Source organism: Leptopilina boulardi, unplaced genomic scaffold, assembly GCF_019393585.1.
Source record: "Leptopilina boulardi isolate dan_hultmark-lab unplaced genomic scaffold, ZJU_Lbou_2.1 LbouV2_248, whole genome shotgun sequence".
NCBI lineage: Eukaryota > Metazoa > Arthropoda > Insecta > Hymenoptera > Figitidae > Leptopilina > Leptopilina boulardi.
The window spans coordinates 2173877-2194800 of NW_026137805.1; the positions used below are offsets into that span (position 1 = coordinate 2173877).

General features: G+C 24.6%; 1 protein-coding gene across 11 annotated transcripts; it reads left to right on the forward strand.

Moving 5' to 3' along the window:
* The first annotated feature begins 3 nt into the window (after positions 1-3).
* LOC127280640 (MATH and LRR domain-containing protein PFE0570w-like) lies at positions 4-20751 on the forward strand. Of its 11 annotated transcripts, none has more exons than XM_051303783.1 (25): positions 4-318; positions 640-784; positions 885-1040; positions 2817-2956; positions 3670-3727; positions 3856-4038; positions 4148-4313; positions 4397-4591; positions 4752-4832; positions 4907-5017; positions 5285-5391; positions 5486-5612; positions 6437-6525; positions 10389-10637; positions 10704-11557; positions 12043-12305; positions 16270-16484; positions 17303-17330; positions 17638-17778; positions 18022-18251; positions 18454-18562; positions 19095-19160; positions 19603-19709; positions 19998-20222; positions 20311-20751. In XM_051303783.1, the coding sequence occupies exons 1-25, from the start codon at positions 285-287 to the stop codon at positions 20537-20539; spliced, it is 4308 nt and encodes a 1435-aa protein (XP_051159740.1). In that variant the 5' UTR covers positions 4-284; the 3' UTR covers positions 20540-20751. The 11 variants fall into 11 exon arrangements, 10 of the variants coding, with proteins under 10 accessions (XP_051159740.1, XP_051159741.1, XP_051159742.1 ...); XM_051303784.1 differs by having other exon boundaries at positions 20329-20751; XM_051303785.1 differs by lacking the exon at positions 19095-19160.
* The last annotated feature ends 173 nt before the right edge of the window (positions 20752-20924 follow it).

Genomic DNA, 20924 nt, shown 5'->3' on the forward strand with positions numbered 1-20924 from the left:
AATCAGCGTGATGATGATCCTCGTGTTAGGTTGTAATTTATTTCTTCCTTTTCGTAAATTTTTATGTTTTTCTTCATGTTATTGTTTATAATTAATATTTTCTAGTTTTTTTTACGTTTGTTTAATGATTAAGTAAAGGAAAAATTACTCGTAATAGAGAAATGTGTTAGTTTTTCAGTAAAAACGTGTGTGAATTCGTTTGCCGGTTACGAAGTGTTTTTTTTTTTTGCTATTCTCAATCTAAGTTTATTATCTGAGGATTCTTGTTTTTATTTATATTTACTATGTGTGACAAAGTGGAACAATCTAAATATGAAGGTGAGATAATTATATGATTGTTAAAAGTACAATTAATTCATAACCTGTAATTTCAATTTTTTTTGACACTCATATTTCAAAATGGTAATACAATTTTTCCAATTGAATATATAATAACGAATTTTTTATATTTTTTGAGAATATCCTTTTATTTATTATATTTATTCTATTATGTTTTAATTTTGATATTATATTTTATGAATAAGGCATTAGTAACATAAATTATAACTTTAATTTAGAATTTATTTAAAATTTATTAAATAGTAAACAATGTTTATTTAATTTCAATTTCGAATTTGAATTTAATTTTATTTTTTCCAGTGATACAAAGAAACATTTTTTTGAAATGTATTTCAACTCGATCGTCTCGAGTTTCTTCATCCTCTTCAAGTTCCGCGTTAGATGAAGAGGTGTCAATATCATCTGTAATTGAATATTTGTACAAAAGTTTTAGTGATAAATTTCAGTAAGTTATTTTTTTATTTTAAATTTAGAGTCGCTTTTTTATTATTATTATTATTTTTTTGTATTATAGCTACTAAAAATTTTGTTCATTAATTTTGCAGTAAAGAATTTTTTGATGATCTTCGTAAATCTCTTATAAAAGTTGCACCAAACGGCTTTGTTAATTGGCCATTATTTAAAGAAGGTTCACGCCTTTGGATTTCTAGTCTTCAAGCCTGTAAAAAGCAGGATGGAAATAATAACATTCAAAATCACGAGTAAGTTCAGAATATAATTTTTTTTTGCAATTTGATTTTTTATTATTTTTTTTTTCAATTTTGAAAAATACACTTTTTTCATAAAAAAAAACTATTAAAAAAATATTACTATTTCATAGTTTTTGTATTTTTTAAGAGTCAGTCAATTATATTTGACGTAAAGTCGTTGCGGTTTTTTTTTATATAATTTTTGTATTCTTGTAAATATATTTTTTTTGTAACTATTTTTGAATGGCATTTTTCTAAAAATTATATGTATTTAAAATTATTTTTGAAAATAGTTTTTTTTTTTGGAAATGAAAATGAATAAGGGAGAAAATTTTTTTTTTATGGAATTTACAATAATTTTTATTAAAATACATTGTAATTTTCTCAGACACGTGAATTAATTTTACTTGATGATAATCTAAAGCGGGGGAAAAATGAATTATTAATAGAAAATATTGGGAATTTTTATAAGAAAATTACCAGTTTATTTAGCAATCACCAAAGGTAGGAGAGAAAAGAGCAGTTGCAGTTTGTTGATATATCGGTATGTATTATATAGCGACTCGAGCTTAGATAAGCCTTGGCGTTGTTAATATTGTTAGTTCGGTTAGTTCGGTACACACGTTGCTGAAAAGAGTTTATGGTTACTTAAGTTTCATTGAAGATATATGTATATATCTGAATCTAATATATTTGTGTTTTTATTTTAAATTCAAAATCGTTTAATTTTTAATACAACAAAAGTGTTGTTTTGTTTTGTTTTTTTTTCAAAAACCTGACGTGAAATTGATAATTTCTCGTTGTAAAAAAAAGTGTTAACGAACATTGACATTATTAGTATTTTTTTTTTATATTTTGTGAGTGCAGCGCTTGTTTTGTGATTAGACTGATATTGCCACTCACTCGTGGCAAAACAGGTGGTTGATGTATAGGGTGCTCGAAAATTTGTTCATGGACAAATTAAAAATTTAAAAATTTTAATTTAGAAATTATTTTACATTTCAATATTTATGAAATTTTCATTTAAAATTTTAAACCAAAGCAAAATTTGTCCGAATAATAATTTGTTACACTTTTCAAATTTTATATTTAGAACATTTTTTTTCGAATTTTTCTTAAAGCTAAAAATGTGAATTTTTAGAATTTAAGAATCTTGTTTAAAATAAAATTTTTTTTATTGGAAACTAAATTTAAGATAAAGATTTAATGAAATGCAAGTTCATTGTCGTGTAATTAAAAAAATGTTTGTAACGTTTCGTTTTAAAAAAAAAAAAAAAAAAAACGTTCTGCAGAAAAAAAAACAATTATTTTTAATTCTAGTTTGTTACGTTCTATAGCTACTTACTCTACTTATTTTCATTTCACCGACTTCTCATTATGTAACTTGTGAATATTATCGAGTTTCGTTTGAAACGTATTGATATTTATAAGAATTTAAAATATTTTACTTGAAGTTCAAGGTAGATCTCAGTAATGTAGAGTCAACATAAATCTGTCAAGAAACATTTTTTTTTATTTGTAAAAAACATACAAACAAAAAGTGTAATTTATGTTTGAAAAAAGAAATATTTCTTTCCGGATAACAAAAAAAAATTATTACAATTATTGTAATTTAAATTTTTTTTGTTTCGTATAATTAGAATAAGTAACAAAGAAGTAAAAATGAAATTTATTTATTAAAAATTAAATAATACTTTTTACAATGTTTTTTATTTAATTTTTTTAATTATTTAAATGAAAAATTTTTAATGTTTATTAATAATAGTTTTTTTTCTTCATTTTTTTAAGAAATAAAGAAAATATGTATCGTTACGTATCCGAGTGGCACAGTGATGAATTAACGAGAGATTCAAGTTCATCTGGTGAAGAATCAAAAAATAGTGAAAATAATCAAAAGGATAGCAATCAAGTTTGTCAATCTTCATTACGTGAGTAATTTTTCTTAAATTATTTTTTTAATCAATTTTAATCTCTTTTTTAATTCTACGCGCTTTAAAAAAAAAATCATTGTCTGTCTGTGAATATCAGTCTCTACTATATGAAATGTAAAATATCTCTTGCCTTGTCTGATCATTGTTGTTCTTTTCTACTGAAAAGCTAATGTATAAGAAGATAAACTTACTTCTCAGAATCAACTATACTTCTTTTTTCCTTTTTCTTTTCATTTTTTTTCTCTCAACAGTTTGTCTCAACAAAACACTGAAATTTACATTATTCATCGTTGTCTATTTTCGTTTGAATTCAAATTTACCATATGTAATAATATTTTAGGCGTATAAAGAAATATTTTAGATATAAATAATTTTTTTTATTTGAGACAAAATTTTTTGATTTACTATTAAATAGAAAAAATTTTTAATGAAATAATTTTTATTCGGAAAATATTAAATACTTTTTTTACATATGCGAAAATTGTTTTTATATTAGATAATATAAAATTGTTTTATTTATTTATTTTTTTAGAAATTTTTTTACAACAAAATTTTCTTTTTTTTTACAATGGAATTTTTTTCAATGCAATGGAAATTTTTTTACAAAATTTTAATTGTATATGTTGAAATAACTCTTTAAAATTCATTTTTACAATTATCTTAATTATAATGTTTTCTAAAATTAACTTATTTTCCTGTATTTTTTTTAGCCTTTATCAATGTTGTCAATGTCTCGAGTTATAGTCCAGACAGCAATAGTACTAGAGGGTAAGCATTTAAAAAAAATTTTCTTTCCACTTATTAAAATATTGTCAATTTCTCGAATTTTATCTATAAATTATACGTTATTTATAATATTATGTTTATTGTAAAATATCTCAACAATTTAATATTAGTTTAACAGATAGAAGCGCAGATTCAGAAATTGAAATGGGATATGATGTTAATGCAGCAATTGATTTGCGACTTCGAATACGAAAATTTGATGAGGAAAATGCATCTCTTAGAGAAGAAATTCTTCGCATTGAGGATGTTAATATTAATCTTCACAAACAAATAAATTCCCTTAATCGCAAATTGTGAGTATTATACATTGAAATATTAATTATAGTTATTCAATCAATCAATTAAAAAAAAATAATTAAAGTAATTAATTTTTAATTATAATTTAAAATTTTTAATTTTTAGAGAATCACTGACAGTTAAAAACAAAAATTTACAAAAGGAAATCGATGAGCAAAAAGATCTTCTCAGCGAAGCTGAGGAACGAGAAAAATCTAGCAAGCTAGAATTGCAAAAGACTCTTAAAGAAAATGCAATTTTGAAAACTAAACTAGAATCCGTTCAAAAGCACGTGAGTAAAAAAAGAAAATTTATTCAAATTTTTGTTCTTTAATTTTTTTAATTCTTTATATTTATTTACTAATTTTTCCGTAGAATGAAAGCATAAATGCCTTAAAAAATGAAGTGTCACATATTCTTCAGGAGAAGAAAATATTTAAAAAACAATATGATGAATGTGAAAAAGCATACAACGATAAATGCATCGAATGTAGCGGATTAAAAGACACAATCGTCGAATTAGAAGATTCACACATCAATTGTCGAGAGAATTATGAAAGTTCAATTCAAGTAAATTTTATTTTTTCCCCTTAAATTTACAGTAGTTTATGAATAGAATATTTTGAAATTTATTAATTTACAAAAGTTTACGGAATTACAAAACAAAAATATTTTATCAAATAATCAAATTTAGTTGAAAATTTTTTAAATATTGAAAAATTCTTTGCAGTATCTCACAGAAAAGAATCAAGAATTAGTTAATCAGAATCTAGAGCTACAAATGAAAAGTAATAATAGTGGATCGTCACGGGTAAGCTACAATTTTTTTTAATATGCTTAAAAATTTTTTTTTATCTTATTTATCAAAATTCCTTTTTTTTTTAGTTATCAATGACCCCACCGATCGGTTACGTCAATTCATTGATGCACAGTACTCCTTATACAGTTACAAAAATTTCTCCACGAAGATCATTATACGCCGAACTTAAAGCTTCCGTAAGATTTTTATAAAAAAAAATTATTTTTAGAATAATTTTAAATTAAGGAAAAAGTTATTTATAATTTATTTCTCATTTTTCTAAAAATGGATAATTATTTTTTGCTTTCAATAATAAGAGTTTTTTTCCTTTTAATAAATGGGAAAAAAAATTTTATCAAGCAGTTAATTTATTTTGACAAAAAATATGAAATTTGAAAATAAAAATTTGAGTTACTTGGGTGAAGGTCGAACGTGAGAGAAATGTAAAGTGTCTTATGTTTCAGGGTTTTTCGCCAGAACGTGCAAAAAACGATTCAAAGATCGCCGAACTGGAGGAAGAATTAAATTTGTGCAACGAGGAATTAAACACTTTTTCTGAACAGATTGAAAAGTTTGTTTTTAAATTATTTATTATTTAATTAACACCATTTTTTATAAATTTCAAAAATGAAAAATTTTAATTATTTTTACAATTTATTTTGCAGCTTTATTCAAAGTTTATCGCTAGAAGATCAAAAGCCTTACGTTCCTACGTTAAATTTGGAAAATGAAAACTTCAATGTTTCTAAGTTATCGATTCTTAAACAGGAAATCGCCATCTTAATGAATTTGGTGAGTGATTTTCTTAATCTTGTTATTTATGAATAAGTTTTATAGTTTTTAATATTTATAATTTATAATCTAAGACCAAAATTTGTATTATCAATGGAAAACGTATTTTACGTTTTTGACGTCAGAAAGTCGAATATGACGTAAAAATACAAGGCTATTTGTCATTTTATGGAAACATTCCAAACGGAGGAATCTGTTTTCTTTTTTTCCAAATATAAAATCGGATTCTTGATATAAAGAAGGGAAAGATTTTTAAAAAATTTTCCAAAAAATATTATTTATTTTATTATACGAGTTTACAAAAAAATACCCTAAAAAAGAAATTTAGGTAAAAATACTTTAAATACTTATTATTATTATTATTATTATTATATTGTTATTAATTATTAAAAAAAGTATTTTTATATAAAAAGTTAGGAATTATTTTCTATTGATTTTTTAATTATTAAAATTAAATGAAAAAATAAACTTTTTACCTTGACACGTGGATTTTTTTCTTGACAATAATTTAGTTATTGATTTTACCGTCATGTTAAATGAAATACAATTTTCATGACAAAAGATAAGATCGTAACTTTAGATAGATTTTTGACCTCTCTCTCTTTTGTGATGGAAAAATTGTTACGAAAGGTCTGGAGATTGAAAGTTTAGAAATTTGAATGGTTTAACAGGAAAGTTTCTTTTGATAAAGAGAAACGGAAATAACATCAATTTTTTTAAATAATATTATACAAAAAATTGTTTCCTTTTTTAATTTTAATGGTTCAATATTAATAGTAAATTTTTACTATTATAAAAACAAAAACAAAATGTAATATTTGCAGGTAAAAGAACGTGTCAATAGGAAAAATGAAAAAAGAGATTTTTGCCTACAAGTTACAATCGAGGATCCCAAAGTTCATCGACAATTTTCGTAAGTCACTTCTTCTTAAATTAAATTAAAACTTCACACACCTAACGCAATGTCGTTGTCGCGTAAAGCCACATAAAAGAATCTGGTTTAAGGTCACGAGATTTTTTTTTTTCTTTTTAGTAAAAATAGAAATGTGGACGATGCACTTGTTGACAAAATGTCCTTGGGCATTGCCCTGATCAAAAAGACACACGACCTTCTTTCCCTTTTAAAAAATTTTGTTTCCTCCTATAAAGTGTCAATGAATTAAATTCTCCATATTTTATTAGTTTTTTTTTTGAAAATGGAAATTAAAATTCCTTTTTTTAAATTTACTTTTAAATTATTTTGACAATTTATAATTTTAAAAATTATAAACCCGATAAAAGAAAAAAGGAAATAAATTAAAATTACATGAATTTGTAGAAGAAAATTGGAAAATGGAAAATAAATTAAATTGTCTTTTGTTGTCCTTGAAAAGGGCTCTTATTTGGTTTTCGAGTTTTTTAAATTGGCTTACAATCAGCTCGTTTGGTGCTATTTTTTTTCTCTTTTCTTTAGATAAGTTATTAACAAATTTTATAACTGAATTAAGAAGAAAAAAAAAATTGAATCGATTTACTTGGTAATGTTGCATGAACCACTTTAGGACCTTGCCCTATTTATTGTACCTTCCTGCCTCTCACTACTTTCGTTCTTCCGTCTCGTCTGGTTCCTTATTTGCGATTTTTTTTCTCCATTTGTTTTTTTTCAATCCAGCTGCGCTACATCTCAAGTGTCTTTTTTAAAGCAATTTCATTAGAAAAATAATTTTATTTTTACATTATTCTTCATTTCTTTTCACATTTGATTACATTTTCATAATTTGTTTTTTTAATTAAAAATTGTTTAGAATCAAATTTTTTACTTTTTCTCTATTTTTTCTAAATAGTTGGAAAAAATATAATTAATTACAAGTTAATTGTTAAATTAAATGAACAATTTAATTTAATATGTAATAATAATTCCAAATATTAATAATGTTATTATTTATAGAAACAATTTTCAAATAATTTAGAATTGCTTCATTTGTTTATTTAAAAAAATACTATTTTTTTAAAGCTCTTTTTTTGATGAAGATTAAAAACAATTATTATTAATTATGTGTGTAAAGAAACAGAGTTAAAATCAGTTAAATAAATATTGTTTGATGCAGCCTCTCTTGATTCCTCGTATTGAATGGTGATTTTTGTCTGTAAGGGAGAATTAAAGAGCGTGAATTCTTTTCTCTTTTTTTTTTATTGTAATTGTGTACGTGAACTTGTACTCGCGAAGTCATGTGTATATTTACGTTCCTCGCGATTACTGGGAACATCCACTCGTATAGTTGTGGTGCGAAGGTATATGACTGCAACTTTTTAGTCGGCTGATGGCACTCGAACTGCACGTTCGATTTTGCGGGCAATCAGTCTCACGTGTGTATCGCCTTTTTTTAGTTGTGAGATTTAAAAGAAAACCCATTTTTTGTGACAAAAATTTTCAATATTCAAAATCTTCATTTAAATTCACATTTATTCATTATTTTTAATTTTTTAATTACAAAATAAAATTTATAAAACAATTTTTTGAAAATATTGAAAAAAAATTTCTAGTACCTCCTACAATTACATACAAAAATTATTTTTTCACTTCATGAATAATAATTAAATTATAAATTTTTTTAATTTTTCTTGAAATTTATTTTATTAATTAACAAAAATGTGGCCGTTATAGTATTTAATTTAAAAATTATTATTTTAATTTATTTATAATTAGAATTAGAATATTTAAATTACAATTATAATTACAACTTAAAACTTGTAATTGTAATCAGAATATTTAAATTATAATTGTAATTACAATTTTTGTTACATGAATCCGACTTTAGTGATATTTCTTTACGAAAAAAAAATCTAGAAAACGATTTTGATATTAATTAATCAGTAATCTTTATTGTTTAATTTAAAAAAAAAAATACTTTGTCTTCGTTACACTAATGTAATTTATGTAAAAAAGTTTTTTTCACAACTTTTAATTTACATTCGCATATTGTCAGAAGAATAATTTATAATAGATAAATAGCGTCGTTCTAATTATTTCAATTATTAAGGTCAGCTATAAATTTATTTTTTTTTCAATAATAATATTGATAATTCTTCTGAAAACTATTAAAGAATGTAAATATTTCATTTTTTTAAATAATTCTTAGATTGACCTCTATTTAAAATTCTAATTTTCTTTTAAAGAAGAAAACGCACTTTCGTGATTTAAGGGATTTCATTTTTTTTTTTTTTTTTTGCTTTTTAATGTTAATTGAAACAGTTATCAATAATTATCGAGACATGTTTTGTATTTTAATTTTTTTTACAATGAATACAAGAATATTATAAATATTTTACCAATTAATTAATATTATTCATAAGTATTATTAAAATTATTAATTCTTATTAATTAATAATATTTATTAATAATATTTATTAAATTTGGCAAGAAATTTATTTAAAATAAATTTAAATTTTATAAAATTAAAAATATTTCTAAAATTGAAAAAAAATATTCTTTATAAATTCTACTTGTTAAAATAATGAAAATTCATTCTCAGTAAACAAATGAATATGTTTTCTTCAAAGGTTGAGATTTTAATTGACCGATTGATTTGTTCGATAATTAATTGATTGATTGTTAAATTAACAGAAACGTCAGAGGGTTTTAATTAGTTGTACCGGGCATCTGCACCATTGATTGCTTATGCAATTAGGAATGAAGGTCTCGGACACGACTTATACGATTAGAAAATACAGACGTCTAAAGTAGTTTCTTCGTTTCATTCAATCTTAAATGGACCATTTTGCTCTCGCGATTCATCCTTTCTTCAAAACTGAGTCACTTTTTTTTAGAAAAATATCACAAAGTCGAATATTCTTTTATTTAGAAAATCTTGATATTAAATTATTTTTTTACTTCTTTCTTTTATTTTATTTCACATTTAGACATTTTTTTCCAAAGAAAGAAATTATTTTTACAATGATTTTTTAAAAGATTTTTTTTCTTTTTTTTATTAAATTGGAATTGGAAATTTTTTCATAGAAAAAAAATGTAAAATTTAAAACTGAAATTAATTACATTTTTCTAATTTGAAGATTTTGGAGTTGCAATAATTTGAAGTGAGATCTACCTGAATGATCAAAATTAGAAGCTTGTAAGTGTATTCGAATATTTTGTTAAATTTTTCTTTTTGTTCTTTATTTTTTAATCTTTATAGATATTTTTATTTTTAAACTTTTATGTTTTTTTTTTTTTTGATTTAATTTTTTTAACTTGGTTTGAATTTTCATTTTGTCAATATAATGGACTTGTTGTGGTCCATATTATTTAGAGAAACACCCGTTAGAATGATAGAGGAGAGTTGCGAAGTGTTTAAACCTGATTACACAAGAATCTGGTTAGTGCTCGACATTGTAGGTGTTCCAACAAGTCCAATTCACCTTTCGTTGCATTTATACATAATACTGAATTAACCAGAGTTAAATGCGACCTTCTGAACCCATTCCAATCCTGAGAAAGGATTATCGTTCCAATAAATCAACTCGAACGCATTATTGTTCAGATTGTTACCTATTGACTTTTGTCGACAAATATATAATTAATTTGATTGCTTCTGATTTACAGGAAAGAAATTATTTTTCCTTTTTAATCAAATAATATTAATTAATTAAATTTACCAACTTTAATTCGATAGAAAACAAAATTCTTTCTCCAATATTAAAACGAGTAAAAAATAGTAACTTTCAAGATGTCTTGTTATTGAACATTAGTGATTTTTTGAATTTAATTAAAAAAATATTAATTATGTTTAATATTTTCAGCGGCTCTATTGAGAACGAATCATTGGCTTTGTCAGAATCATCGATGACTTCGCTCTCGGCGAATCGAGAATCTGAAAAAGGCAGTTCATCAGGAGCAGAAATTTCGAATGTTCAGGGAAAATCCTCTCAAGTTCAAATCGACGAGAACTCCATTATAAAACCAATTGTAGAAGCCCTAGATCAAATTATTCAAGATTCGATTGATGACGTATCAAATCGTCAAGAAGAGCTCTTTACGAAAAATCACAAGTAATTATTTTATCATTCATTTAAAAAATAAAAAACAATTTATTACTTTTCATTTTTTTTTTTCAGACGCAGATGCATTTACACAAATACAAGACCACCGACTCCAAATCCCGAGTTAATAATTCCTGGCGAATCTCTAGAAAATGATGAATCTCATCATTTAATGTCAAAGGGAGATGCGCCAGATATTAATTTAATGAAAAATTCTAATTCAATTGCACAAGTCACAATGCAATCGTCAATAGATTCAAATGAGGCAATAAATCGTAACAAAATAGACGAAGCTTATTCTATAACACCAACATTAAATATAAAATCAATTCCAAAACGAAAACTCTCCGTTTTTCAGAGGCCATTCGATATTGAATCACTCAAGGCAAATAATAATGATGATAAAATGGATAATAAACGTTCAATTAGTCTTTCAGCACAAAATAAAGAAAATAAAGAAATATTGACTAATTTTGAAAAAAATACATATCGAACAATTGTTAATAATTCCGAATCATCCGATAGTGCATCGCCTGATAAAATTCTTTGTCAAGATGATGATGATGATGATGATGATATTTCAGAGCCAAAAACAGATAGACCAAAAATTGAAAATGCTATTATTATTGCTCCTTCAAAATTGATTTTTCCACAAAAAATATTTTTTGAAAATCAAACGAAATTGAAAATTAGCGAAAATAACACTGAAATTTGCACAGAAAATATGGAAAATGAAGAATTTAGAGAAGAGAGAAAAAATATTACAAAAGAAGAAATTATGGAAAGTGAGAAATTAACAGAGGAAAATTCGAAATTAAATGGTAATCTTAGTTACAGTAAAGTTACCGTACGACGATTTCCAATGCCAGAAGCTTCTCCGTTTTTTCATTTTTCGAGCAATGAAAAAACAGAGATTAACGAAAATTTTGGTGAGTTTTTCTTTATTTATATTTTTTTCATTCTTTTCATTTTCATTGGAAAACGGAGAATTTTTCCAATGAAATATAATAAAGATGAACTTGGGACAACAATACATTTTTTTTCCCTGATTTTTAAATCTCGGAAATCTATTGTTATCCCACTTTCATACATTTATTCGAAAAAACCTCGGCTTTCCAGTGAAACAAACGAGCGTGTGATCGCTACAATTTTGATAAAAAGGAATTAAATTTTTTTTTTTTGATTTTGTTGTAATTAGAATTTTTTAACTGAATTAATATTTTAATTAATTATAAAAATGTTAATAATAAAATAATCTAAAATCTAAAAAAATACCATTTTTTGTCCTGAAAAATCTGAAAAAATTAGAATTGAACACAGAAAAAAATAGAATATCTTCATTTTTTGTAAACATGTAAAATCGAAATAAATGTCGATTACAGAGGAATGATTTATTATTATAATTTTTTTAAAGGTGTTTCGCCTTCAATGACCGAAGTGTGTAGCGCTATTAGCAATAATAGTGGCGGCGTTGAATCGGGAAATGAGATTGTGAACAAATTCACATCGTCAGTAGTAACCGCGATGTCAAGCGCAGAGGATAGTTCCGACAGTGAGTGCGATCGAATTAATTCGAAAGGTGATCGACAAGTCGCTGTCAGTGATCCTGTTGACATTGCTAATTACAATACACCCTCGAAGGATTCAAAACAAGAAAATGAAGAAGAAAATCGAGAGGTCAGTGAAAATTTTTTTTATAAATAAATTTCATTTTTATTTTTTTAACTTTTCTCATTATTTATTATATTAATTTTTATTTATTTATATTTTCCCTCGTTTTTTATTTCTTTTTATTTCTTTATTCGTTTTCTCTCTTTCTACCTTTGGGATTGACAATTTTTTAATTTTAATATTTTTTCACTATATTTACATGAGAAATATATTAATTACAAATATTCAAAAACAAAAATTGAAAAATTTACAGAATTATTTGAATTTGAATTTTTTTTTAACTATTTAGAAATATTTTAGAGTACATGAAATAATTTATTTTTGTTCTTTAATTATTCTAATAATATTTTTAGATTTTTTTAAAATTTAATTGTTAATTAAAATTATTTCAGAATTTTTTAAGTTTATAACTTTTTTTTTTTGCACATATTTCTATTATTTTACTCTTTCTTTTTTATATTTATTTTTCAAAATTCTAATTAATGGAAAATTTTTTTTTTTTGACTAGTCTAAAAGATAAATTAGAGATTTAGTCCAGCCCCATAAAATTTGCACATTAATTAGAATTTTATTATTAAATGGGACAAAAAAGAATTTTAATTATTAAAATTATTTTTTTTATTATTATTTCTAAATTTGTTTTTTCAGTTTTCTTTTATTTTTAATCCATCTTAAAATTTTCAATGAAAAAATGAATATACTAAAAAAAATATATACAAATTATAAAAATCTCTTTGTTTAGAACTTAATTAATCTATCAATCTAAAAGACTTTATCACTGTATTTTGAAGAGTTTTGTTTAATTTGTTTTTTAATTGTATTCTTTTTAATTTGTATTTACAAGTCGATAGTTTTTCCTGATCGAGACGCTGATATGTGTGATGAGATACAGAATGGATCTCGAAGCAATTGACACCGATCAGGAATGATTATAAGAATTATTATGATTAAACGAAGCAGCGTCTATTGCTTTGTACTTGAGATTAACTTTCCGTTTTCGTTTTGCGAATGATCATTAATAATTTTTTAAGCACTCTAATTAAACTCTAATGAGAAAAAAAATACATATAAACTCACCTGCGGGATTTCACAATTTTTATTTTCATTTTTTCCCAGTCGAATTTTTAACTTTTTTTTAAAATAAGGAAATTCTTATTCTTTTGAAATATTTGGAAGAATAAAAAAAATTTTTTTTTAGGTCAGGAAGATTAATTTTCTGAACGATAAAAATAAGAAATTAATCCGAGAAGTCTGATTATTTTTAATTTAAAGGGATGTGTAAGACTATTTTCTGTATTTATATTGGAGATTGCATTGGCAATATTGTGAAAGTTGGAATAGGGACCTTCAGGGGTTATTAAGAACAAGATCATCTTTTTCGTTATTATTTGCATTCTTTGTTTTTTTTTAAAAAAAAAAAGGAATGGCATCCATTTACCTGCATCGGTAACATACGAGATAATTATACAATTAATCGAAAAGCCTGAGGCAAGGTCGTGCCTCTAGAGTCTAGCCTTAAATAGATCATTATTTTACTCAGCGATCACATGTCATGACTACTTATCCCTTGATTCGAAGGTCATCTGTTTTTGGAAAATTAAGAAAAAAAAAATATTTCTTTTATTTATTTGCAATTCAAAAGAAAAATTAGATTAAATTGAATTATAAGAAGATTTCTTGACATTTCCTACTCTAAACATGACGTGTTTGAGAAATGAAATATTTCGTTTATTGAAATTTGCAATTGAATCAGTGAATTTTTTTTTTTTTTACCAAGAATCTCAAGTCTAGTTTATTTTCAAGTTCTATTTCACTTTAAAGTATCTCTTGATCGTTAACGATCCCCTTTTCAAATTTTCCAACATTTAACGATTCCTAGAATTTCTAATTTTAAAGATGACACGAGATTTTTTAGAGCCTTTTGAGAATTTCTAACTTCTTTGCTAAATGATACTTAAATATTGAGAATATCGGAAAACAAATTATGATAATTATAATCATTATTTTATAATCTCAACATAAACAGAATTTATTCAGAATATTGATATGAATTAGATTTTCACTTTTCTGAACAATTTTTTTTTTTTTACTAAAATTTTAGTTTTCTAAAGAAATAAAAGAAAAAATTTTTTTATATTAATTGTTAATATCAATTAAATAATAATTATCATAATAATTAAATAAATAATTATCTATAATTAAATCATATTTATTTTTCAAAGTCATTATTTTCATTGAACTATTTTTTGTTTTCGTAAATAAATAAATAATTTATAAAATTATTGAAAATGAATGTTTCTTTTCCGTTTTAGAGACAGTTTCTTCCGCCCAGTCGGTTTCTTTACATAGTGCAATCGTGAATAAATATTATATTGAAAGTGCGGCAAAAGTCAAACGCGCTCGCCAATTCGTTTATTATATTTGATATAAGAAAAATAATATTTTCCTTTTGAGCGCGCGCACACGATAAATTAATACTTTATTTCAATTTCAAATGATGGATAATTATATTTTAAAAAAAATTTGAATTACAGAAAATTTTTTTTTTAAAGCTATAATTAAAAATAATTATAAAATGTAGAAAAAAATATCACAAAATAGGAAAAATTTAAAAAAAGTAAAAAAATGAAAATTTTTTATTTGAAAAAGAAAAATTGTAGAAATTGAAAAATGTGTGATAATATCGAGGATAAAATAGAATAAATTTTTCAAAAAAAAGATTTTTTTTCAAAAATTCTTTCAACGATACGAAATATCAAATCGAAAATCTCAACGGGGAACTGCAACACTCTCTTAAAGTTACTATCATTGGAGCGAAGGTCGCGGGAATTTTAATATTTATATATATATATCCGACGGTAGCACTTGCCTTATCGTTTTAAACTCGTTCTATCAATTGTAACTGTATAATATTTTTCGTATATTATTTATTAGTATTCTCGAAAGGGCGATAAAAAATTACTCTAATCATTTTATTGATACAAGAACCCTGACCTTTAAAAATAAATAAATTTCCTTGCAAGTTTTTTTTTCTAAAAATTGTTTCAAAAAGCAAAAAAAAAAAGGATTTATCATCAACATTAAGTATGTTAATTCAATTAGAAACATTTTAAGAACAGAAAGGAAATACAGAGAAAGTGAATGCCTGAGTTTCTAATCGAAAAAAAATTAAAACAAAACTTACATATGAATCTGGTTCATGTTTTGTCTTTCATAATCAATGAAGTCAATTTTTCTAATAAAGAAATACTTTTCTATTAACTAATTAATGCTAATAAATTATTTTAAAAAATCGTTAATAATAACAAGTACATTGAAAATATTAAATTTTAGAATTTGAAAATAATTAGAAAAAAGTGAAATGAGTAAAAATTAATTATTATTAAAATTTTGAAATATAAATGACAGGAAATGAAATTAATATTTTAATTCGTATTGTCTATTGCAATTAAGAAACAATTATTTTTTAAATTGTATAAATATTTTGCAATCAAGTAGAAGATTAATGATTAAGTTCAATATTTTATTAACACATTTTTTCATTAATTAAGAGGAGGCAACTCTTGTGTACTTTGTAGCATTTCAATCACTTGACCCCGAATCATAAATTTATTGTATATATATCTCCTGAACTATTCTATCGTTCCAGAGATCAGACCCTGAATCGAGACCTTGGGGAGAAAGGCTAGTTTGCTACATTTTCTCATTTTAATTTTAATGTTTTTTTTTTTAATTTCACTTTCGAATTATTTGAATTATTCAAATTTGATTACCAAAAGGGTTTTAATCAATATTCTCTCCTGATATTTTGGTAAATGAAAAATAAAACAGTTTTTACATTACTATGAATTCATGGACAAATTTTTTTAAATTTTATGTTAATTAATTTATTCGTTTATTTATTATATATTTATTGTTTATGTATTATTTATTGTTTTTTTATTGTTTATTTAATTTATTTTGTTTACAGAAAGTCTGGACGCACAAACGATCATTGTCTGATAGTAAAAACAACAGAAATCATATCAGTGAATGTCATTGTCACTCTAAAGATATAATATTATCATCTCCACTTCAGTCTCTCGATAAAGAGCAAATTTATCCGAGAGCTTTCCCAAGCTTTACAGATGATCATCTTGAAAAATCAGGCATTGCCAACTACACAGATCTTCAGTCTGAATTCAGGTATTTTTTCCATTTGTTGAATTTTTAAATAATATTCAAATCAGGGTTTTTTTATTATATTCTTTTAATATAAAAATTAAAATTAAACATTTTTGATATAATAATAATTTTTAATACCAATGAAAATTTTTAGAATTTAATTTTCTTTTTATTTTTGAAATAGAAAAAAATTTTAATGACTAATGTTTTTTGGTGAAAAATTTTTCACGTGAAAAAATTGCGTATAGCTTTTTTGTTGTTCTTTTTTTTTGAAATAGATTTATGAATATCGATTTCTAACGATTTTTGAAGGAAACAATAATGTTGAAACGACGATTTCCAAAGAAAACTTTCAATCTCATAATAATATATACAAGCAGACGTCTATCCAATGTACGACTTCTCTGCTATTTTCGGATCTTTCATATCGGGCCGATCGCTTGCATTGAATCTCTTGATTTGTCGCGTGTGAAAAGATTCTTCGCAGCTTTTTCGAAAGTTAATAATACTTATATATCGTCGTCTTGACAGTTTGAGGGTCGAGCGAAAAAAAAATTTATCCACATCATATCACTCACCCAATGACTCTATCGTTTAATCACTTTTTAAAAAGACATTTTTCATTCTTTATTTTTTTTTAAGGGCAATATTTCCCGAAATGAAGGAATTTATTTCATTTAGACAAAAAAAATATAAATAAATAAAATAAAAAATGGTAAAAATAATTAGAAAAAAAATTACAAGCGCGAGAAAAATTATTTATTTACTTAATGTGTGAAGTAAATCATCGATGACATATTACAGTTTACTTCTCCTCTATTTTTTTTTTTTTGTTTCAGTGAGAATTTGTCGGAAGATGAACTTGAGGTGAGTAAATTTGATTTTAATTTCAGTCTTTAAGAAAAAATAATTTGGATTCTTTCCAAGTTCGATTTTGACATGTAAATTGAAAATTCATCAGAATCGAAAATTTCAATTATAATAAATCAAATCAAATTTGTTGAAATAGAAAATTTATCAAAAGCTCTAGTTTTAATTTAATTTTTTTTTGTTGAAAAAACAGTGATTAATTAAAATAGGTTTCGAATCGAATTTAAGGCGTAAAAAAAATTCGTGTTTTTTTCGTATTTTTTAAAAATTATAAATAAAGAGGAATTAAATTAAATTTTTTTAGAAGAAGTACACGACTTTCTCGGTGGGTCTCAGGACGGACAGGATGACACTTTCCCGAAGGTTGACACTTTCACAGAGGCAGAGGGATCAATCGGAGCGGAACCTGACAGTGGAAGTGGAGAAAATGAATCAGGACATACAGGCAAGCGAGAACACCAAAGTACCTTAGAAAATAGGAGAACTTTTAAAAAGTATTTTTTTAAAAATAAAAAAAAAAGAAGCAAAAAGCGTCGCGTCTCTGTCGAATTAATCGTGATATTCTCGAATAAATTACTAACAATTTTGCAAAAAGAAATTTTAAAAAACTAAATTAAATAAATTGACGAGACACGATCTATTTGCTCGAAACCAAGTTGAAGAGATGAAATTTTTGACGAAACGTCAGGATCTCGCACCACTCTGCACCGACAGGGAGTCCCTTGAAAGAGTTGAGAGGGTCCGATTGCAGCTCGAAATGATCAATCAATGCGCTCATAGGGTGTCCTGCGTTGCTGAAACACTCGGTGCCGTTCATCAGGAACGTCGAATTTCACGAGCGGCATTACTCGCCGATCGTTATCTTCAACTTCTCAAAACTAGATGCGAAAAACTTTCCACTGAGATCAACGAGACCAAGTGAGAATTCGATGATCTATTTCTCATTCTAGAGCTAATTCCTTTTATTTTATTTACTCTCTCTCTCTCGAAAAAAAATAAGATTTTGTTCAATTATTTTTTTCTCTGCGCACAATAATTTGAATTAGCTCTCGAGATAAAAGAGGAAAATAATTTTTCTATTATCGAAATTGAGAAATAGAAACTGTCATTGAATTTTCAGACGAATACTGATGGAGAACAACATTGTCATCGAAGAACATCCCAGTGAGTTGGGCGATGATATTCCTCGAATTCGGTATCGCGCTGTGCCTACCAATAATCGTACGATGGTTCGAAAATATTGAAAGACACTTGTTTGCTATTTTTTGCAGCTTCTTTCATTTTTCACACATACATTTTTTTTACATTCCTCTAATCTCATCATATATCACAATTTTTCATGGAAAATTTAAATTATTTTCATTTCACGAGTTGATTATTTAAAAAAAAAATCGTTTTTACTTTCTTTTACGAATCCCAATTATAATCATCACAGTTTTTTTTAAATAGGTGACAAAAAAATTAATTGTTAAAACTAATTAATTTACAAAATATTATTCAAATTATTCTTTGGATTGATGGAATCATAAAAAAAAGTAAACAAAATACCTGTCTTTTTTTTCAATTAAAAATCATTTTTTCTAAAAATAACATTTCTTTTCGCATTTTCAGGACATGAAAAAAAAATTCATATTTCTCAATTGCAAATTAATGCTTTGCGTTTGCACGCCAAGCTTTTGCTGTATTTTTTATTCTCACATTTTTCTAAAAAAAAAAGGAAAAAAGAAATTAAAGAATTTTCTTTTCATTTGATTTTTTTAGATGGCTAGAAGGAGAGCTAGCATTGCAGCGATATCGAGACCTTTGGGAAGTCAACAAGACCTAAAGGCAACGAGTTTGCTAATATAATAATTTTTTTAATTTAAATATTCAATATTGTTAATTTTTTGTTGCGATTTTCAATAATTTAATTTTTGCCGTTAACAGCTGCTAAGCAACGTAGATGCAAATTAAACTGGATTCCTGGAGAATAATTATTTATTATTCTACCCACATCAATCTCTATGAAATATTTTTTTGTTCCGCTTATTGTAGTGTGTGTGTGTGATTTATTAACAATTTGCTTTCTGCTTATTTTTAATTTTACCAGTTAAATTAACGAATTTATTAATTTGTGAATAACTATTAATTAAAATATTTCACTTTATATTTTTTAACAGTGAAAAAGTGTAAACAAAATTAAAATTTTGTATTGTAATAACAGCATGACAATTATTTCGAAAATAAAAAAAATTGAGTTTCTGATGTTTTGTTTCTTTTTTTTCTATAGGAAGGAACCCGACAGAGAAATTCCGTTTCTGGTCGCGTTACTTTAAGAAGGCCATCACTGAATTATGAAACTCAAAAATGGGAAAATGAAAAACTTGTTCGAACAGAGTGAGTTTTCAATATGATTTTTCTTTTTCACATAGAATTTAATAATTCTAAGAGGACTAGAAATTATATTAATAATATAATAATTATTGATTTTAGAAAAAAAAATCTATTTTTTCTGCTCCTCTATAAGCTTTAAAATAATGATTCGCTATTACTGTTGTGCTTGCAGAAAATGTTCTTTATCTCCTGTGGGTTGCTGTGCGATAATTTAAATATTCTTTTTTTTTAAATATATTTTTCCTTCAAGGATTTAATTAAGAATAAATATATAATTTTTGTCGAAAGTAGCAGTTCGAGCAGTATTGGTGAATTACGTGAAATATTTGAGCAAGCCGAATCGAGGCGGAATTCCAGAGAAGAAAATAATAATAATATTATTCGAAATACAACGAATTATTTAATTTCAACGAGTTATGAGAGTGCAGAGAGTGAAATTTGGTCGCATCCAGAGGAAGATATTCCCCAGGAGTCACCATACATTGAAAGTTTGTCCCTTCAACATATTCAACAAAGGTAACAAAATTTATTTATTTATAAATTAAAAAATTAATTTATAATTTGCTAGTAAATAATTGACAAAAGTTTAATTTAAAAAAAAAAGAATAAACATTTCTTTCAGGCAAAATAATATTTCGAGGTTCAGAACAACAATAAAGGAATTAGTATTTCATCCAATCTTTTGGATTTGGATATCTTTTTTTTTAGGTATTTATGTGAATCATGTGTTTTCTTCAAAATTATGTGTGGGGACTCCTTTTAAATGGTGGTCAATTGAAGAAATGCTTGAATCATATATTCAAGTAAAAAGTACAGGACAGCGACCAATTTAAAAAGAAAAGAATATACGAAATTGAATAATTTTTTTGTATTTATATATATATATATTTTTTATTTAAGAGAAATCAGATGATAGAAATTAATTTTAATTTATATCAAGTTGTTCTATTTATCGTATTTCTTGTCTCAAGAGAAATGTGTGTGTGTGTGTTGTTCTTCGATTTTTAATAAATCAAGTTCTACTGCATATTTTTCTTTTATAGAGTGATTGGATTTTATTTTAAAAACTTTTTACATATTTTAAAATTTAGTACAATATGTGAATATTTAAAAAAAAAATTTCTTTCTATGTGTATTTATAAAATTGTAATGTGTAAAAAAAATATATTTAACATTTTTCTGAAATTTTCCTCTCTATCAACTTTTCTTATTTAATAC

Bases quoted from the DNA above. Each gene is read 5' to 3' on its own strand.
- LOC127280640 (XM_051303783.1), top strand. From the start codon at position 285: ATGTGTGACAAAGTGGAACAATCTAAATATGAAG. The intron at 11,558-12,042 runs GTGAGTTTTTCT...ATTTTTTTAAAG, and splicing joins AGAGATTAACGAAAATTTTG to GTGTTTCGCCTTCAATGACC. The intron at 19,161-19,602 runs GCAACGAGTTTG...TTTTTTCTATAG, and splicing joins GAAGTCAACAAGACCTAAAG to GAAGGAACCCGACAGAGAAA.